Raw genomic sequence first — 16,132 nt, 5'->3', positions numbered from 1 at the left:
TGTCATATGATCCTCTTCAGCACATCAGCACAGTATTTAAAGTAATTTTCTGCAGACCATTCTTAGGTAACATGTTTTTGCTGGTGTATGAATAAAAAAATCGATTGCTTACCTGTGACTAATGACACCAGCATCTGCCAACAATTCAAATATTCGTACAAGTTGCACACGTAATATGTCTCGCCGCCTACGTCGTTTCATATTCTGTTTTAGAAGTTAAAAGAGAACAGCATGATAAAGCGATATTGATATTTGACATCAGCACGATAACATGCCCATTTGGACATTTAACTTCTGTTTGCAAAGATAAACAATACGATGCTTTGTTTTGGAAAACTGATAATTATTGCACAAATTCGGCATTTGTGCAAAAAATGGAAATTTCAAAAGCTAAAGCATAAATGTGTTGTTTTCTGCGGGGGGTCTTTGATGCTCTCTGAGGCTGGTTGTTTTCTTGCAGACGTTTCATTACCCAAACTAAGTAACATCACTGGGTAATGAAATGTCTGCAAGAAAACAACCACAGTCGGAAAGCACCAAGGATCCCTCTTCATCCTCAAGCTACGAATATTCTCCTTTATCAGCAGAACAATATTAGACATGCATATATTTATATGTGATACTAGACCATTATTAATTTAATGTATGTAACGGTTACCAAGATAAAGGTCTTATTCAAAATATAATGGACAGTAAAGGCAATATAAATCCTATGCAATTCCACTGGATGCAGAAAAAGATTTCTTTCAGGACAACACATTTAATCTTACCATAGAAACAGGTATTGTGCACAACATAAATGTGAACATTCAACCATTTATACTTCAACGTTAATACTCACAGGTCAAAATAAACTGGGTTTATGTGTGGCTCAAAAGAGTAAAAAAAGAAAAAGCTCAGCTGGAAACTTCTGAATCACAAAATGTGCAAACTCCCCATCCTGTAATTCTGAGCATAGTTTAAGGCATAAGATGGAAACAAAAATGTGGAAATCAACATTGGGCCAGCCACCAGCCTTCTGTGATAAACTAAAACCTACCAAATCACGGCTAGGCCTTTATCTTCTTCTTGGGCAAACCATTCCTGTATGCTGTTACTGACTTTGACATGAGCTGCTCTCCTGCTGTCTGTCTCCCTGGGCATCTCTGTGCTATTTCCTTGGCGTTAGTACCAATGTTCATTTGCTAGGGCCGTCTTCCTGGAGGTTTTTTCAGCTTCCAAATCGAAGCTGGGTATTCCCTGCAGGCCTTCCACCAAAATACAAGTAGTCCTCGACTTATGACCACAATTGAGCCCAAAATGTCTGTTCTTAAGTGAGATATTTGTTAAGTGAGTTTTGCCCCATTTTATGACCTTCCTTGCCACAGTTGTAAAATGAATCCCTGCAGCTGATAACCTAGTAACCTGGCTGTTAAGTAAATCTTGCTCCCCAACTGAGTTTGGTTTTGAAGCATCTGAATTTTGATCACATGATCAATGGAAATGCTTTGAAGGTCATAAATGTGAAAAACGGTCATAAGTCACCTTTTTCAGTGCCGTTGTAACTTTGAATGGTCATTAAATGACCTGATGTAAGTCGAGGACTACCTGTACTGATTAGGCACAATCCTGCTGAATCCCCAGAGAAAGTCACCCAGCTCCTGATGCCTGCTAGATGTTCTCTTTCCCCAACCAGGGGCTTTTCAAATATGCTGTTATTTCAGAGGCCACTGTGTAAAATCTGATGTGCCACAAATGTTAATGCTTCTATTTAATATTTAGAACTTAGAGTAACTTTATTGTCACTATGAATGTACACGAATCAGCATACATTAAAATGAAATTTCGTTGTATACATCTTTCAAAGGATCACCACCTCCAATATAAAGTACATAAACATTTGTGTGTGTGTTGTTGATTTGTTTTTAATTGTAAAATCAATACGATTTGTTTATTACATAAACATGATAAAATAAATACAAATTTATGCATATATCCACATATATTATATGACACAGAGAAACAACACAGTTGAGTTAAATTTAAATTAGAAATGCAGAAATTACTGGATACTGAACATAGTTTTTAAAATATTTATTACCTCTGGCCTTCTTTCAAGTGCTTCTTTAATTATAGGATGCAACTCTTCTATTAATTCCCTGTGTAATAATTACAGATCAGCTTGGTAATACTTTAAAACCAACAGTTGTATTTCTAAATATTAAATACATAAATATTCATATATCAACCTCATGGACTGACTCTCTCTCTCTCACGCACACACACATCCACATGATAATTATTGAAAAGTAAAATTTTAAGTACAGTTCTGGAATTTACTAATAGTATATAACAGGCATCATAATCCCTGACAACGAACAGCTGAAAATATCCAATTCCCCCCCAAAGTGTATGTTTTTATAAGAAATACATAGCAGAAGAACGTTTAACTTTAAAAACTGAGATTCATCCATTGGTGGGATTTTGTGACACACATTGCTTGCCTTTAGTTTTCCAGATCCTTAAGACCCACTTCTTCAAATATTCCTCAGTTATTTTCTTGCCCCATCCAGTTTGGTGTACAGTCCTTCACATAAAGCCTGGAGCAACCCATTAGGGAGTAGAAATTGGACAGACTTCCTTTATGAAGGTAAATAGATGCTTCTTACTCTAGATTTGGGGCCACGAAAGCAGCCACGGTCCCCTAAATGACAAATGTTTGATTTCCTTCTTCTTTAAGCACTGTGACTAGTAATATTTACTAGAAGGAAGGTTAAGATACAGGAAAAAACCTCAAATTTTCTCCATTTTTATGATGAAAGGGATTGAAAACCATCTCTTTTATAAAAGTGGATACTAAAAATATGGTGGCTGTTTTGATAATTGCCAATATTTCTTATCAATGTGAAAACAAACTCTCACAATGTATAATTCTTGAACAAGGTATATCATAACTTGAGAGGCTCAAAAATAAGATAGGATGTGCTGCTAAGCAATATGACTCAGCCACCAGAAAGTTCTGTCAATTACAGAATTTCCCCATTTACTTTATTATTTGTATTTATTTGCATACTATTTAGCACTACACAAAACAAAAAGATTAGTTTCACAAAGGGATGGGATTGTTGTGCTTTTATTTTCTTCCAAGCCAGCAGCAAAAATGGATACTTTAAAAATATTTACCTAAAGGCCCCTGGGCTAGTTCTGCCAAGGCCCAGCACAAGGGATTCTGTAATTTCCATGCTCTCAGAGCGCATCATTGGAACAATGTGCTTAAACAAGGATGAAGGGGATGGAACGCCAATTATCTGGAAACAAAAAATGGCATCCAAATTCACTTAATATCATCGTCAAGTTGGTGTTAGGTTGAATAGTAATAATGCTCAAGAAATTAAAGACAGGGAGGAAGAATTATAAAGCATCCCTGCATGTACAAAGATTCTGTGATATGCAAGGTTTCAGGATATATTTGAATGTTACAAACGTATCTGGTATTTCCAATGTTTGCTTTATTTCACTCTTAACATCTTGCTGTATGTTTTTCCTGTTATCATATTAATCAATTAAGCCCAGTGAAGGAATGGTTTTCTTTCCAAAAGCTAAGCATTATTACACATTTATAGATATAAGCCAAAATATGCATGCTGACTTTGTTAGGTTGATTCATATTTTTTTAATAAGTACATGGAATCATGGTGCCATAAAATAGTTCAATAAATATTTCTTCCAAAAATCTTCAGCTTCAAATATTTTTTTTCTTAAATAGCTTTTAAGAGGATTCTGAAACCCAATAATTTATGTAATTTTTTTTTGCATCCATCTATACTTCTTTTCATAACATTTTACATTAATGAGATAACATATGTATTTTACTGATTCTAACTGCCTGTTTTTAAACCAAGTTTTATTGCGGAAAATAACATCATATGAATTTGCTTTTCATTTTTATCCAGTTAAAAAAAATCATAAAACTGCTTTTAGTTTACATCTTGGAAAAAAGTTTTTCCTCAGCACATACTCAATTCCATCCATCAAGCGAAGAGAATCCTCATGCTGCACCCCTTTTATGCTTAAACGTAACTGCAAAGGGGATGTTGTCCAGAGTGACTGGATTTTGGGAAGAATGTCAAACTTCCCTCTCCTATTGGTGCAGGGTTTTCATGCACTTAAAATCTAGCCTCAAGGCAAAGGGAGAGAGCTGGAAGAGATTTGGAAGATAATTTCTAATGTGCTGCAATACCTGTTTGCATTGCCTATTGGTATGCAATGATGCACACCCAAAATAGTCAAGGTGAAAGAAGAGACTAATTATAGCCTTATTAGGATCCTTCTTGTGTGACTGTTGCATTTCAAATGAATTGCAATGATTGTAACAATAGAAGATTCACTAATTACCCTATCCCTAGCCTTCTCATTACATTAAAAATAAATCTGGGTCTTTGTGACCAACTAGTAGTTGACTTCACAGTTTCATTTATGAAACAAATACAACTTCATCTCTGTACAGGTAGCCATGGTTGTTTAACAACTATTTGAACTATTTGAAGTTACCAGGGTCTCAGAAAGAGTGCTTTATAGATCATAAGGCACTTCTTCCCATTATAAAAATACTGTGCATCCCCCTCCCCTACATAATCATATAACCACAACCTGGATGCTTGGCAACCTGTGTGCACTTACAACCGTTTGCCAAGCTCCCTGCGATTGCTATTTGTAATCTTCTGTCAGCTTCTCCAAAATATCAGTGGGGAAGCCGGCAGGATATGTTGCAAGCTGCCTGCTGCCTGCTGTGAGGACTCCCTCTTGTCCCTGGAGGCTGGCCGAAAGAGCTGCCTGCCGAGAGGAACTGAACATCTTTGGGTGGGATGGAGAAATGGAGTTCTGAACCTGACCAGTTGAGCTCGGCTTTTGCAGCCTGGATCTGACATCTTCCTCTTATGGGGCGGACAAACAAGAGCTCAGATCCTGATGATTTGAGCTCTGCTTCAGCGCTCCACAGAAACACCTTCCACAGAAGGTGTTCCCTTCCATGTGTGGAGCGATGACACCAGTGATGCCTTTCACATTTTTTTACCACCGGGTTCGGTGGGCGTGGCTTGCGCAGAGGTTTTCCACCTCGCTCTCCGGCAATCCTGCACTCTCCCTGTCGCTTTAGCAGCTGACTAAGTGCAAAGCAGCTGCGCTTCAAAAGCAGGAAAGCCCAGCTGGGAGCCCAGCCCACAGAAGAAATCCAAGTAAACAGGCAGTTCAATAACGTAAACATGACTTAACACTTCGTTGTTTGCATGTACACTGAGAGCGGGCCAATAAAGAATATTCTATTCTATTTTATAATGCTTTTAGCTGTAAACTGTCCAGAATCCCTCTGTCAGTGAGATGGACAGTGCCTAAATCTGAAAAATAACATAAATAAAATTGCTGGATTTGGCTTTGACTATTTCCTCTGCAAAGACCAGCTTATTGGAGAGCTTGTGTATCCAAACCATAACTCATTCATTTCTAATACAATTTGGAGCTTCACTAATAAAACTGACAGCTAAACTGACAGTCAAATGGAATTAGCTTAAAGCCAAAGCCCTGGGGATTCTTTTATTTTATAAGATAAAATAAATATGACAAAATGAGACTTCAAATAAGAAAAAAATTCAAGCATTATTTTACAGGGAAATCACCTATAATAAATCATTTCTATGAAGAAAAGTAACAAGGGGGCTTTAAAACATTGTAGCTCTATCTAAGCTTTCCCTACGCTGACAAATACATCTTTTTGATTTGGAAAAGCTGCGGGAACGACACTGGGTTTCTGAATTTTATTTCTAAAAATTGAACAAGAAAGCAAAACATAACAACTGTTTAATTCTTCTAACACCTCAACAAGGAGAAAAGAAATCCAAGCTGCTAAAGATGAACAGAAACAGAAACTGCTTAATGTACCGGGATGAACGTACTTTTGAATCAATGCCATAGCCACTGTCTGGAGTAGACGCCAGCGTCTCAGGAGGGGAGCACCTGACGGAACCTGTGGATGCAGAAGATGGCGTAGACATCGTGGCACTACAACAAAGAATCAGGTAGTTTCTCCAGAGCCCAATGTAGGAATCACTGCTGATGGCAGTATTTACTTTCTTGGCATTCACAGGGCTGCTGTTAAGAAAAAAATAACAATGAAAAGTTTGAGGGAGATGTTGCAATGCATTGAATATTTAAGGTTAAATGAGACCCAACATTTAAGCAAAATACCACAACTGAGGTTTATGTGTATACTACTATAATGATTAGTCTGGCCTAGGAGAATGTTTAAATGAAATCTTCATATTCCTAAAATATTGTTTTTATTGCAAGGGAACAAAACGGGTGGCTTATCACAGTTTCTCGGAGTCCTGTGCAAATTCTAAGTAGTCATTTAGCGCCCATTTGCACTTATGATAGTGATGGAAAATATCTTTAGGGCTAATCATATTTATGACCTTCACAGGTTTGTAAAGCAAAGGAAAGCTAAAGCACCCCTGCTGTTTCACTTAGTGACTGCTTTGCAATTGCTGGCCCCAATTTTGGTTGCTAAATGATTATCTGCATTATATTCAGTTATGAAGTTAGTAATTTAAGTTAAGCTATATATACATAAAGACAATATTAAAATATGAATCGATAGCACTGCAAAAATAATTATGCTCCAGGATTCCACTTTTTTTTAAGCCAATCCTACATTTTTCACTGAAAAGCTATTTGTTTTCAGCCTGTTTTCTCCATATACACGAAAGTACTTCATTGTATTAAAGGGTGACTTACTTTATGTCAACTTGGGGAGACAACAGTTGGAGCCTGGTATAAGCAAACATCCAAGCATAGCTCACTGCGGTGGGACAGTGCTTTGGAAGATTTTCCTGTTTCATCAAACTGGAAAGGCTAATAATCCAGGGATCCTGACCCTGAGACACATGTGCAAATATCCATATATGTGATGGACTGACGACATCAAATTGGTGGCTGATAGGAGAAGAGCTCCAGTCAATTAATGTTTGCAAATCTATTGAACTGGGACAGTACAATAACATAGTCTGTGTATGGAAACAAAAATAAATTCATTTAGCTCAGCGAAAATGCTTTAAAAATGGTATCTGAAAGCTACGGGCATACATAAACTAAGGCTATTCCCACTGCAAAACGAAAATGGCTTAATTGGAAAAACAAAAATAAAGTACTATATTTGGAAAAAGATGAAAATAAATATTCTTTTTGGGTAAATTCAGTCAGGTCACAGTTTACAGAGCAATGTACAAAATATTCTTTTACTACTCCCCTCTCCAAACACAAATGCTGCCTCTTGTTAGAATTTACTAAGGCTAGACAACTTAATTTTACACAATTAAGATATTGGTATCATTACATCTCTGATGGTGAGGACATAAACACATGTACAAAATAAGATTATTCTCTTAGAAGTGGGGGGAAAGTAATCTCTGTAGCTGTTTTAAAACAGTTGTTCTTAATGTACAGACACTATAGAATGTTATCAGTGCAAGTATTTCAGTATGTGGATGAATTAGTCCTTCAGAAATAGCCCCATTCTGAAATGGCATGTACATCAATATGGATAGAGGGGTGTGTGTGTGTGTGTGTGTGTGTGTGTGTGTGTGTGTGTTTGTGTTTGTGTGTTCCTTGGTTGAAGGGATAAGAAAATTTCATCCCGGTGCTGTCAGGCCCTTTTGTCTTCGCTCTTATGTAACCTCTTCTCAATTGTAATTGTCTTTATGTGCATCGTTTGTAGGCTTCTCAAATCATGGTGAGTTGGGTTGCATATAAACGTAATGAATAAAATGAAGGCATACATAGTTAGATCCGGATAGTTCAGAAAGATAGGTAATAACTTACTAAATACAACTTTATTAAAATGTTACTTGCTTATTTATGCCAACAAAAATATCAGGGAGCACTCCTAAATTGTGAATTTGATCTTTCAAAGCTAGTTAAATCCCAATTGCAGAGCCTGGCTTTCTACCAAAGTAATTCTCGGTTTAGATTCGATTTAACTTGCTCATTCCCAAGAGGCATTCACAAGCTTTAATTTAGAGTATGATTGAAACTTAAGTTGCAACTTTCAAAGTATCTTCATTTTTCACTTTAGATGAGAAGAGCATACTTCAGGCCTCTCATTCCAGAGTTTGGATGATCTCTCAGTCTACTATAGCATAAAGGTTCAACCCTCTCTAGAGTCTATAGCAGGGCTCTCCAACCTGTCGGCTATGAGGGGATTGTAAACGAGCCAGGGAAATGGCCGGTGAGTGTTCATGCGCATCCTCACTTGTGTGAACAGTGGGCAAATGCGTTCTCATGTGCTGCATGCTCACATGCTGCATTTACGTGAACAGCAGGCTTGTGTGCATGCTGCTTCGCGCAAATGGAGCTGCATGGATGCGCACACTTGCTGGCTGTTCCTGTGGAACCCACCCCCCCAACCCCCAGGCTGGTCTGCAAAGCTGGAAACATTGGGGAATTCTTGTCGACGGGATCAATTATGGTGTCCCCTTCCCATATTGTTACGACATTCTTCCTTGAAACTGAGCAGCAACAGCTATCCTATAGAGAAAAGACATCTGAATTTTCAGTTTTAAGTGAGGACTAGGGATAGTCCCTAGTCATTGAAGAAAAGCAAATAATCCAATTTTATTTGCCAAAGTAAGCTGTCCCTTACTCAGAGTGATTATTGTATCTACCAGAAAGACAACCCTAAATTTAATACTTCAGCAGCAGCATCCTTCAAACAACACAGAAAGGAAGAAATATATAGTACAGATAAAAAAATTTCCCACCTTTTCAACCTACAATTACCAACTTCTGTAGTACCCCCTCCCCCCGTGCAAATTATGTGAGTGTTGTACTTCTATACGAATGTATGTGCTTGAAACTAGAACTTTGATAGCTATGGATTAAAATTATTAATTGCCTTTAAAATAAACCACCACGTATAACATTATTTCCCTTATGTGCATACAGTGATCATTCTCTCTTACTCACAGAAGCAAAGAGACTCTTCCCTCCTTCCAGAAGAAAACCAGTAAAATATAAGGAAAAAACAGCATGTTGAGATGGGGAAAGGGAAGGGATAGTTGCACTAGAAGGGAAATGAAGAGAAAGTGATGAACCAAACTGATGAGGTGAGAGAAAGAGGCAACTAAACAGGGAAAAAAATACAGGAGAGAAAAGGAATGAGGCCGGGCCCAGCCATTTCCATTTTTGAAGCAATGTCTCCAACTATTTGCATCTCCCACCCATTCAATCATTGTCAGCAGTAACTACTATTCTCAATGTCTATGGAGAGTCTCAGCCATCCAGGTCTTGGTTGTCCCAATTGTAACCCCAAAGGTCCTTTTTCAAAAGGAAACTGGACTTTCGTTTTTCCTTGAAGACGTTTTGCTTCACATCCTAGAAGCTTCTTCATTTCAGAATTGAAGAAGCTTCTTGGATGAGAAGCAAAAACCTCTTCAAGGAAAAACAAAAGTCCAGTTTCCTTTTGAAAAGGGACCTTTGGGATTACAATTCTCAATGAACACAATCTCTCCATTCACGTAATCATGGGAAAGGGTAAATATGGCAATTAGACTTAAAATATTTAACATAAGCTTAAAGGCTTTTTGAGATTTAGGAAGTAGTGCTCAATATTTATTTCAATATGTACAGATAGTCCTAGACTTACAACAGTTCATTTTCTGACCGTTCAAAGTTACAACGGCACCGAAAAAAGTAACTTATGACCGTTTTTCAGTTACAACCTTTGAAGCATCCCCATGATCATGGGATCAAAATTCAGGCGCATATTTATGACCGTTGCTATGTCCCAAGGTCATGTAATTATCTTTTGCGACCTTCAGATAAGCAAAGAGAGAAGCAAAGTTAATGGATTCACTTAAGAACAGGGTTACTAACTTATCACTGCACTGATTTACTTAGCAACTGATTCAAGAAAGGTTGTAAAGAGGAGCAACAACAACAGAAATATTGGGCTTAATTGTGTTCGCAAGTCGAGGACTACCTGTAAAAGGTTTACTATACTGGTAGTTGTCAACTTACAACCACAATTGCTCAACATTTCTGTTGCTTAGCAGGACAGTTGTTAAGAAAGATGACCTTTCTTGCCACAGTTGTTAACTCAATCACTGCAGTTATTAAGTGAGATTCATTGAGAAAATCTGGCTTCCCCATTGACTTTGCCTGTCAGAAGCCATCTGGGATGGTTACAATGATGATCACATGACTCCAGGACAGCGCATTGAGTTGCCAGATGGCTGAATTTTGATCACATGACCCTGGGCAGGTGGCAACGGTTGCAAGTGTGAAACCTGGTAATAAGCCACTTTTTTCAGTGCCCTTGTAGCTTCGAATGATCACTAAATGGAATGGTTATAAGTCGAGGACTACCGATACATGCATAATGTGCATTGTATGTATTAAGTAAAGCAAAAGATTAATCAATCATTAAGCATTTGTTATTTTTCATGATTTCTAAAGAGTGAATCTTACCTGATCGGCACCAGTAAGATGTATAAAACTTTCAAGAATTGATGAACTCAATCTGTCCATTACATCTATGGCCAACTCATCGTCACCCTAAGAACACAAATAGCCGATACATGACAGAGTCAAGGCAGCCTTCAGATAAACACAGACACACATAACAATTTGCTTACCTTAGTCATGTCTAAAACGGTGAAGAGAGCTCTTATTTCCTTAAGGCAACTGACAGCTAGTCTTCTAGTGGCAGATCTTGTGCTACAAAGGATAACCAACGCAAAGCCTTCAACCACATGGAACACATTAGAATAAGGAGCCCTTTCCAGGGAAAGGGTAGGAGCAGATCCATTGGTGACGCCACGCTAAAAGGGGAAAAATAGAAATGACTAAAATCAACGGGATTTATTCCTTGGTATTTCCACTTTCCAAATACATAGGGCTACATAAAAACTCCATGGGCACTTTTACCTCCATACAAACAAATGGGACAACATTTTCATCTTGCTGTCCAACATGGTAACAGTCAGGCGCTTACAAGAATATGACCAATACTTGCACAGCTCAACCATCCACTTATTATCTAATATAATGCCCACATTCGTGGGGATTCATTACACTCAATTAAAACACATTAATTCAAATAGTATAATTGTACCTGAGTTTCTTGGTTCTTGTTTTGTATTTGGACTGCTTGCTTCCACTGACTGATTAGCTGCACCAACATCTTAACTGCATTGTCCAGGAGGGTAGGATGCAAATCAGTGACTTCACGGACAATAAAATAAACAAATCCTGACAAAACATCTTCCCGCCAATCTGGAAAATCCAGCATTAATGCTTGCAAAGTATTGAAAGCCAGCGCACGCAGTTCTTCATCCATGTGAATAGTCAGCCTGTTTACAATTTTAAAATGTTTAGAAACCAATGAAGAATTAGCATACCTATTATAAAAACAAGTCAAGTCTGAAGATGAAAGGCAATATACAGGGTTGGGGTGGTAATTTGGCAATCCTTGCAATATGCAGATTTAGCAATGATGTCTGGTACAGATACAGAACTGCAGATGATTTAATTGTGATTAAATTACTTTTGAAACCAGAAGTAAATTGTAAGATCACTCTTTTCCCAAGTTCTTCTATTCCCTGGAATGCATTCCTGCCCTTTCACTATTAACTGTGAGTTAGGTTTTATTCATCCTTATTACTTTAGAATGAAACACACTTTTTGTATCACTAGCACGGGTACTCTTGATTTGTCTGCAGCCATCCCAGATGAGCAGCCTATCAGCTCTGAGACATATCTCTGCCAAACAATAGATGAAGCTGTGACTTGTTTAAATCCAATTCAAATTCCAAGCTACAGTTTGAAACTCTAAAACTCTAAAATAGAGCAGACCGATATAAATGAAGGATTAAGTTCTCCTGTATGAACCTGCTCATTAATTGAGATCTACCTGAACCCAACATTTAGATTATTGGTGGAACTTTAATGAGTAGCCAATATTTGTAGATGAGTCTGGATCTGCCAACCTTTTACATTTTTAAGCAGCAAATGAGAATATTTTGTTTTCATCTTAGAATGTATATTTTAGATTGTAAGGTATTTTGCAGAATTGTTCCATAATTTCAAATTTTGATCTTTTGTAAATATCTGAGGAATCCTCAACCATTCAATTTTAATTTTCTAAGAATATTCTATTTTCTAATGATAATCTGGGGGATAAAAGGAACTCTTGGAGCTAATGATGATACTGAAATATTCCAGACTCCCGTTTTTTAAAATTACAATAATTTTATCTTAAAGTTTGACAAAGAGATAAAATAGAGATGTCATATGAAACAATGGGCTCTCTTGGGAACTTACTGAAGACAACTGTTTAGTCCAGTAAGAGCCTGGCTTGCCCTACCTTGCAAGCAGTTCAATAAGGTCATTTCTGCTCATTCCATCTGGAATCAGTCTTGGGATAGCAGCAATACAAGTTCTAAACAAATCAATTTTTGGTTTTCTCTCACCCCTGTGAACGAGAGTATTGCATTAACTTATTTCACAGTGTCTAGATTGATTGTACATCCACACTAACATAAGAATTTTATCTTCATTACAACTATTAAATTATATATTTTAACTGATCTACAGAAACATATAAACAATTATATATTTATAATGATTAAGTCCTGATGGAAACAATGGCTTATTACACTGGACAGTAAAAATAAAAGCCATGATGACCACAGGGGGAAAAAAAAGCAATGTTTTTATTAGGTCAACTGGAAGTTTATGGAATGATTACAGATTTCTGCTGACTGTCACAAACAGCTCTTGTACTCACCATATTTCATAATAATTAGCATGCTAACTATGTACATAAACTGACATTGCAAAAGTGAGGTGCTACTTAGAAAATAGGAATGTCTTCTGTATTATAGCAACAAAAGAATAGGCAACAGATGTGAATATAATTTTCCCTCAGATTAACTTTCTTCTTCTTTCTTCTTCTTCTTTACTATGTGGCCTAAGAACCATTCCAGAGGAGAACCCAATCAAAATCAAGGCAAAGATGACCACACTTGCCCAGGAAGACTGAGCACAACACAGGTAAATGCATCGTCTTGCTACCTCATTGCTAGTTTTTCAGTGGATTGCAGCTCCCAAAACACACTAGATGTTCCAGTGGCTAAAGTTTCTTCACAGGATCAGGTTCTGACTTCAGGCTCCTGCCAGATAGCAGATTGCATGCCTCAGCTGCTTGAAGGCTGTTTTGTTCTTTTAAGCTATAGATCCTCTATGGTATGAGGGGATCCATATCAACGGAATAAAGAGATCTAAAAGCTTTATGGAAGTCTGGTTTCATTGATAAGATCATTCTATAGTCAGTTTTAAACTAATGGGCAGATGATGTACTAGTTAAATTGACTTATCGAGTTGACAGATGAATCCAGATAGTTTCTGGAATATGCCTGGATAATTCTCCACTATCTTTGCTAGCAAAATGTTATAATTGTTATTGTTATTATTATTTAATGTTGTTATTTAGTAAATTTATTATGGCCACCCACCTGAAAGGACTCAGTGAGGCTTACAATGTCCAAATGTTAAGTAATTAAAATGTAACAGCAAAACATGGCAATTTAGACTAAAAATATATATTTTTATTAAAGATACTGTTACAATTTTATTTAAAATTAAAATAACTGCACTGAATTAGCTGTACTTAATTTGCTACTTACGTGATCATATCTTCAGGTTCTTTATTGGTCATCTGCACACTCGTCATGCACATTGGCCTCCCAACTTCTTTGTCTAGATGCCTAAGTATGCTATCTAGTGCTTTCCTTACTTGAGGATAATATATCGACATTCCTGAAAGGATTAAGTTCAATATCATTTGTTTCTTAAATGATTCTTGAATCTTATTAGATACAAGTGAAATCCTGCATACATTACTTAAAATGAAATACCACTGCATTTTATTTCAAAATATTTTTAAAGTCATAAATTTAAGTCGTGCATCTGACTACTGAAATATTGGTTAAACATTTTAAAATATTTATTCAATTTATTGACATTATTAGCATCCCTGAAAACCAGCTTGAAGGAACGGAACTGTATTCCTTCCCAGTTTAAAAGTTGCAATGGGGGACAGGATGAGAAACAGGTTCTGCGGTTGGACTTCTGAAGCATTTCCAGATTCAGGCAGAAGATCCAAAGTTCTACTTGTTATTACAAGTGCAATAAAATTGGGTACAAGGTAGTCAGCTACAAAGTCAGAAAAAAAAAGGAATAAACACACTTAATTCTTTCAAAAATCCTAATGAATTTCTAGAACTGTAATTATAATTATGAAGTCCACCACCTTCGGCTTGGCACCTCGCTGGCGTCTCGTCATCAATGAACTGGAGGGGGGGAGAACAAATGGCCAATAAAAGTGTATATCTCAATGTGGGAAATTGGGAGGAGGGAATGACAGCTGACAAAGAACACAGCGTTTTGGAATCTACCGTATTTCCCCATGTATAAGCCACCCCTTTTTTCCAAAATTTTCAAGCCCAAAAAAGTAGGGGGGTGGCATATACAAAGCAGGTACACTTTTTATACGTGAAAAATGCATAAAATAATAAAGTAGGAATAAACTGGTTTTCCAGCAGTATGCTATACTTTTTTGTAAAAATTGTATGTGATGATACGATTACGAGTGCGAGTACGCGATAGAAATGCATACACTAGGCATCGGCCTGAATGCTTCGTTCCTACTCTCGTTCCGAGCGTAGATTGCTAGCGTCGCCCGCACCGCTTTCGGCATCATGACCGAAGTTGTAGATCTAGACGTCGAATTTTGTTTCTTTGTAAATTTTCTTTCTTCATAACTTGTTTCTCTAATAAAATATTTTTTTCAAAACTTCACAGTCCAAAAATTGGGGGGGTGGCTTATACAAAGGGGGTGCTTATACATGGGGAAATACGGTAGTCTGTGCCACAGCATCTTCAAAGGCTATTTACCCCGAGAGAGGAATTTCACCAGTCTAAACATCTCAGCACTTCCCAAAATATGCCTGATTGGCTACACAGAGATGGACCATGTGGGGAGGGCTAGGGAAACCAAGAGGTGAGTTTTCTATGGATGCGTGGGAACTTCAGATTCCACCTGACTCTACTGCAATCAGCATCTTAGTGAAAGTACCTTTCGCTTCAATCAAATGAGGTTGAGAATTTCACTTCCCTAGGGGATCAGACTGGGGCAGGTCTGACAACAATTCTGAACTTAACAAATCCAAAGCTTGCCTTTCCTTTGTAACTTCCAGCTAGAGTAGATGGGGTTGATGGCTGGATGGGTTCTCTCCCAAATATTAACCACTCTGAGGGTCAGAAAATAACGCAATGTTTCATTGATATTCTGAGTTTCTGTATGAATGAGCATAATGTTAGGGAGAGCCTCCAGTCTTCCTCAAGCTTAGGTAAAAGGTAGGATTTCTCATAAAGTTCAAAACTACTTATGCAAATGTTCTTCTGGTGCTTAGAATATTAATAGACTGTTATTCCAAAACTTTACTCTTGATGTAATTTCAACTGAAATGAAATTTTAAAAAAGCACATGAAGCACATGAACAAGACTTATTTTCAGTACTACTTAGTGCTGCAACAAAATATTGTGCTTTTTAAAACCATAAGCAATTAATATGGCTAATTTGATTTTTTTTAAAATCACTGTTACTTTTCTATCATTCACTATTTTTAATAATACACACACTATTCCTTCCCCAAACCATAAATGACTCACCTATCACTTTTGCTTCTTCATCAGTCAGAGTTTTATTAAGAAAAATTTTCTTTACGCGAAGGGTGTTTCCCGATGGAAGGACAACACCTGTAGTTGGCATAGGTGGTTCTCCGTCCTTCTGCTGCAAACTGTCTGCTATCACAAGGAAGACTCTGAGACCTATATTCATTCTCTGCAAAAAAAACAAACAGAGGAACATCCTTGAGGAACCAGCAAGGACTGCAACAGACCACAGGTTAATGGTGTATAAAATGAGTAAAAGCAACCTCTCTCCATTCCATCTCCATCTACCATACCCGTATTTAGAAGAATGGAGTTTTAAAATATCATTCTCCCAAGAAACACAAATCGCAACCCATTTAAATTAAG

General features: G+C 37.3%; 1 protein-coding gene across 9 annotated transcripts in view; it reads right to left on the bottom strand.

Annotated features, from left to right (window-relative positions):
- The window catches only part of FRYL (FRY like transcription coactivator), a 142,903-nt gene that overhangs the window by 61,864 nt on the left and 64,907 nt on the right, over positions 1-16,132 (bottom strand). For all 9 annotated transcript variants that reach the window (XR_015744167.1, XM_087936611.1, XM_087936610.1 and 6 more), the window contains 11 exons: positions 15,764-15,935; positions 13,716-13,848; positions 12,395-12,502; positions 11,144-11,381; positions 10,665-10,850; positions 10,498-10,584; positions 6,769-7,037; positions 5,928-6,123; positions 3,163-3,287; positions 2,081-2,138; positions 113-204 (listed from right to left, as the gene is read on the bottom strand). Coding sequence is in view for 8 of the 9 variants with exons in the window: in XM_087936611.1 (XP_087792737.1) it covers positions 113-204; positions 2,081-2,138; positions 3,163-3,287; positions 5,928-6,123; positions 6,769-7,037; positions 10,498-10,584; positions 10,665-10,850; positions 11,144-11,381; positions 12,395-12,502; positions 13,716-13,848; positions 15,764-15,935 (1,664 nt within the window). In the remaining variant the exon portion in view is untranslated. The remainder of the gene's footprint in view (positions 1-112; positions 205-2,080; positions 2,139-3,162; positions 3,288-5,927; positions 6,124-6,768; positions 7,038-10,497; positions 10,585-10,664; positions 10,851-11,143; positions 11,382-12,394; positions 12,503-13,715; positions 13,849-15,763; positions 15,936-16,132) is intronic.

This window comes from Pseudonaja textilis, chromosome 6 (genome assembly GCF_049901715.1).
Source record: "Pseudonaja textilis isolate UNSWEBS1 chromosome 6, rPseTex1.2, whole genome shotgun sequence".
Classification (NCBI taxonomy): Eukaryota; Metazoa; Chordata; class Lepidosauria; order Squamata; family Elapidae; genus Pseudonaja; species Pseudonaja textilis.
Note: the sequence above shows the minus strand (reverse complement) of the source record. Positions and strands in the feature narration are given on the sequence as shown.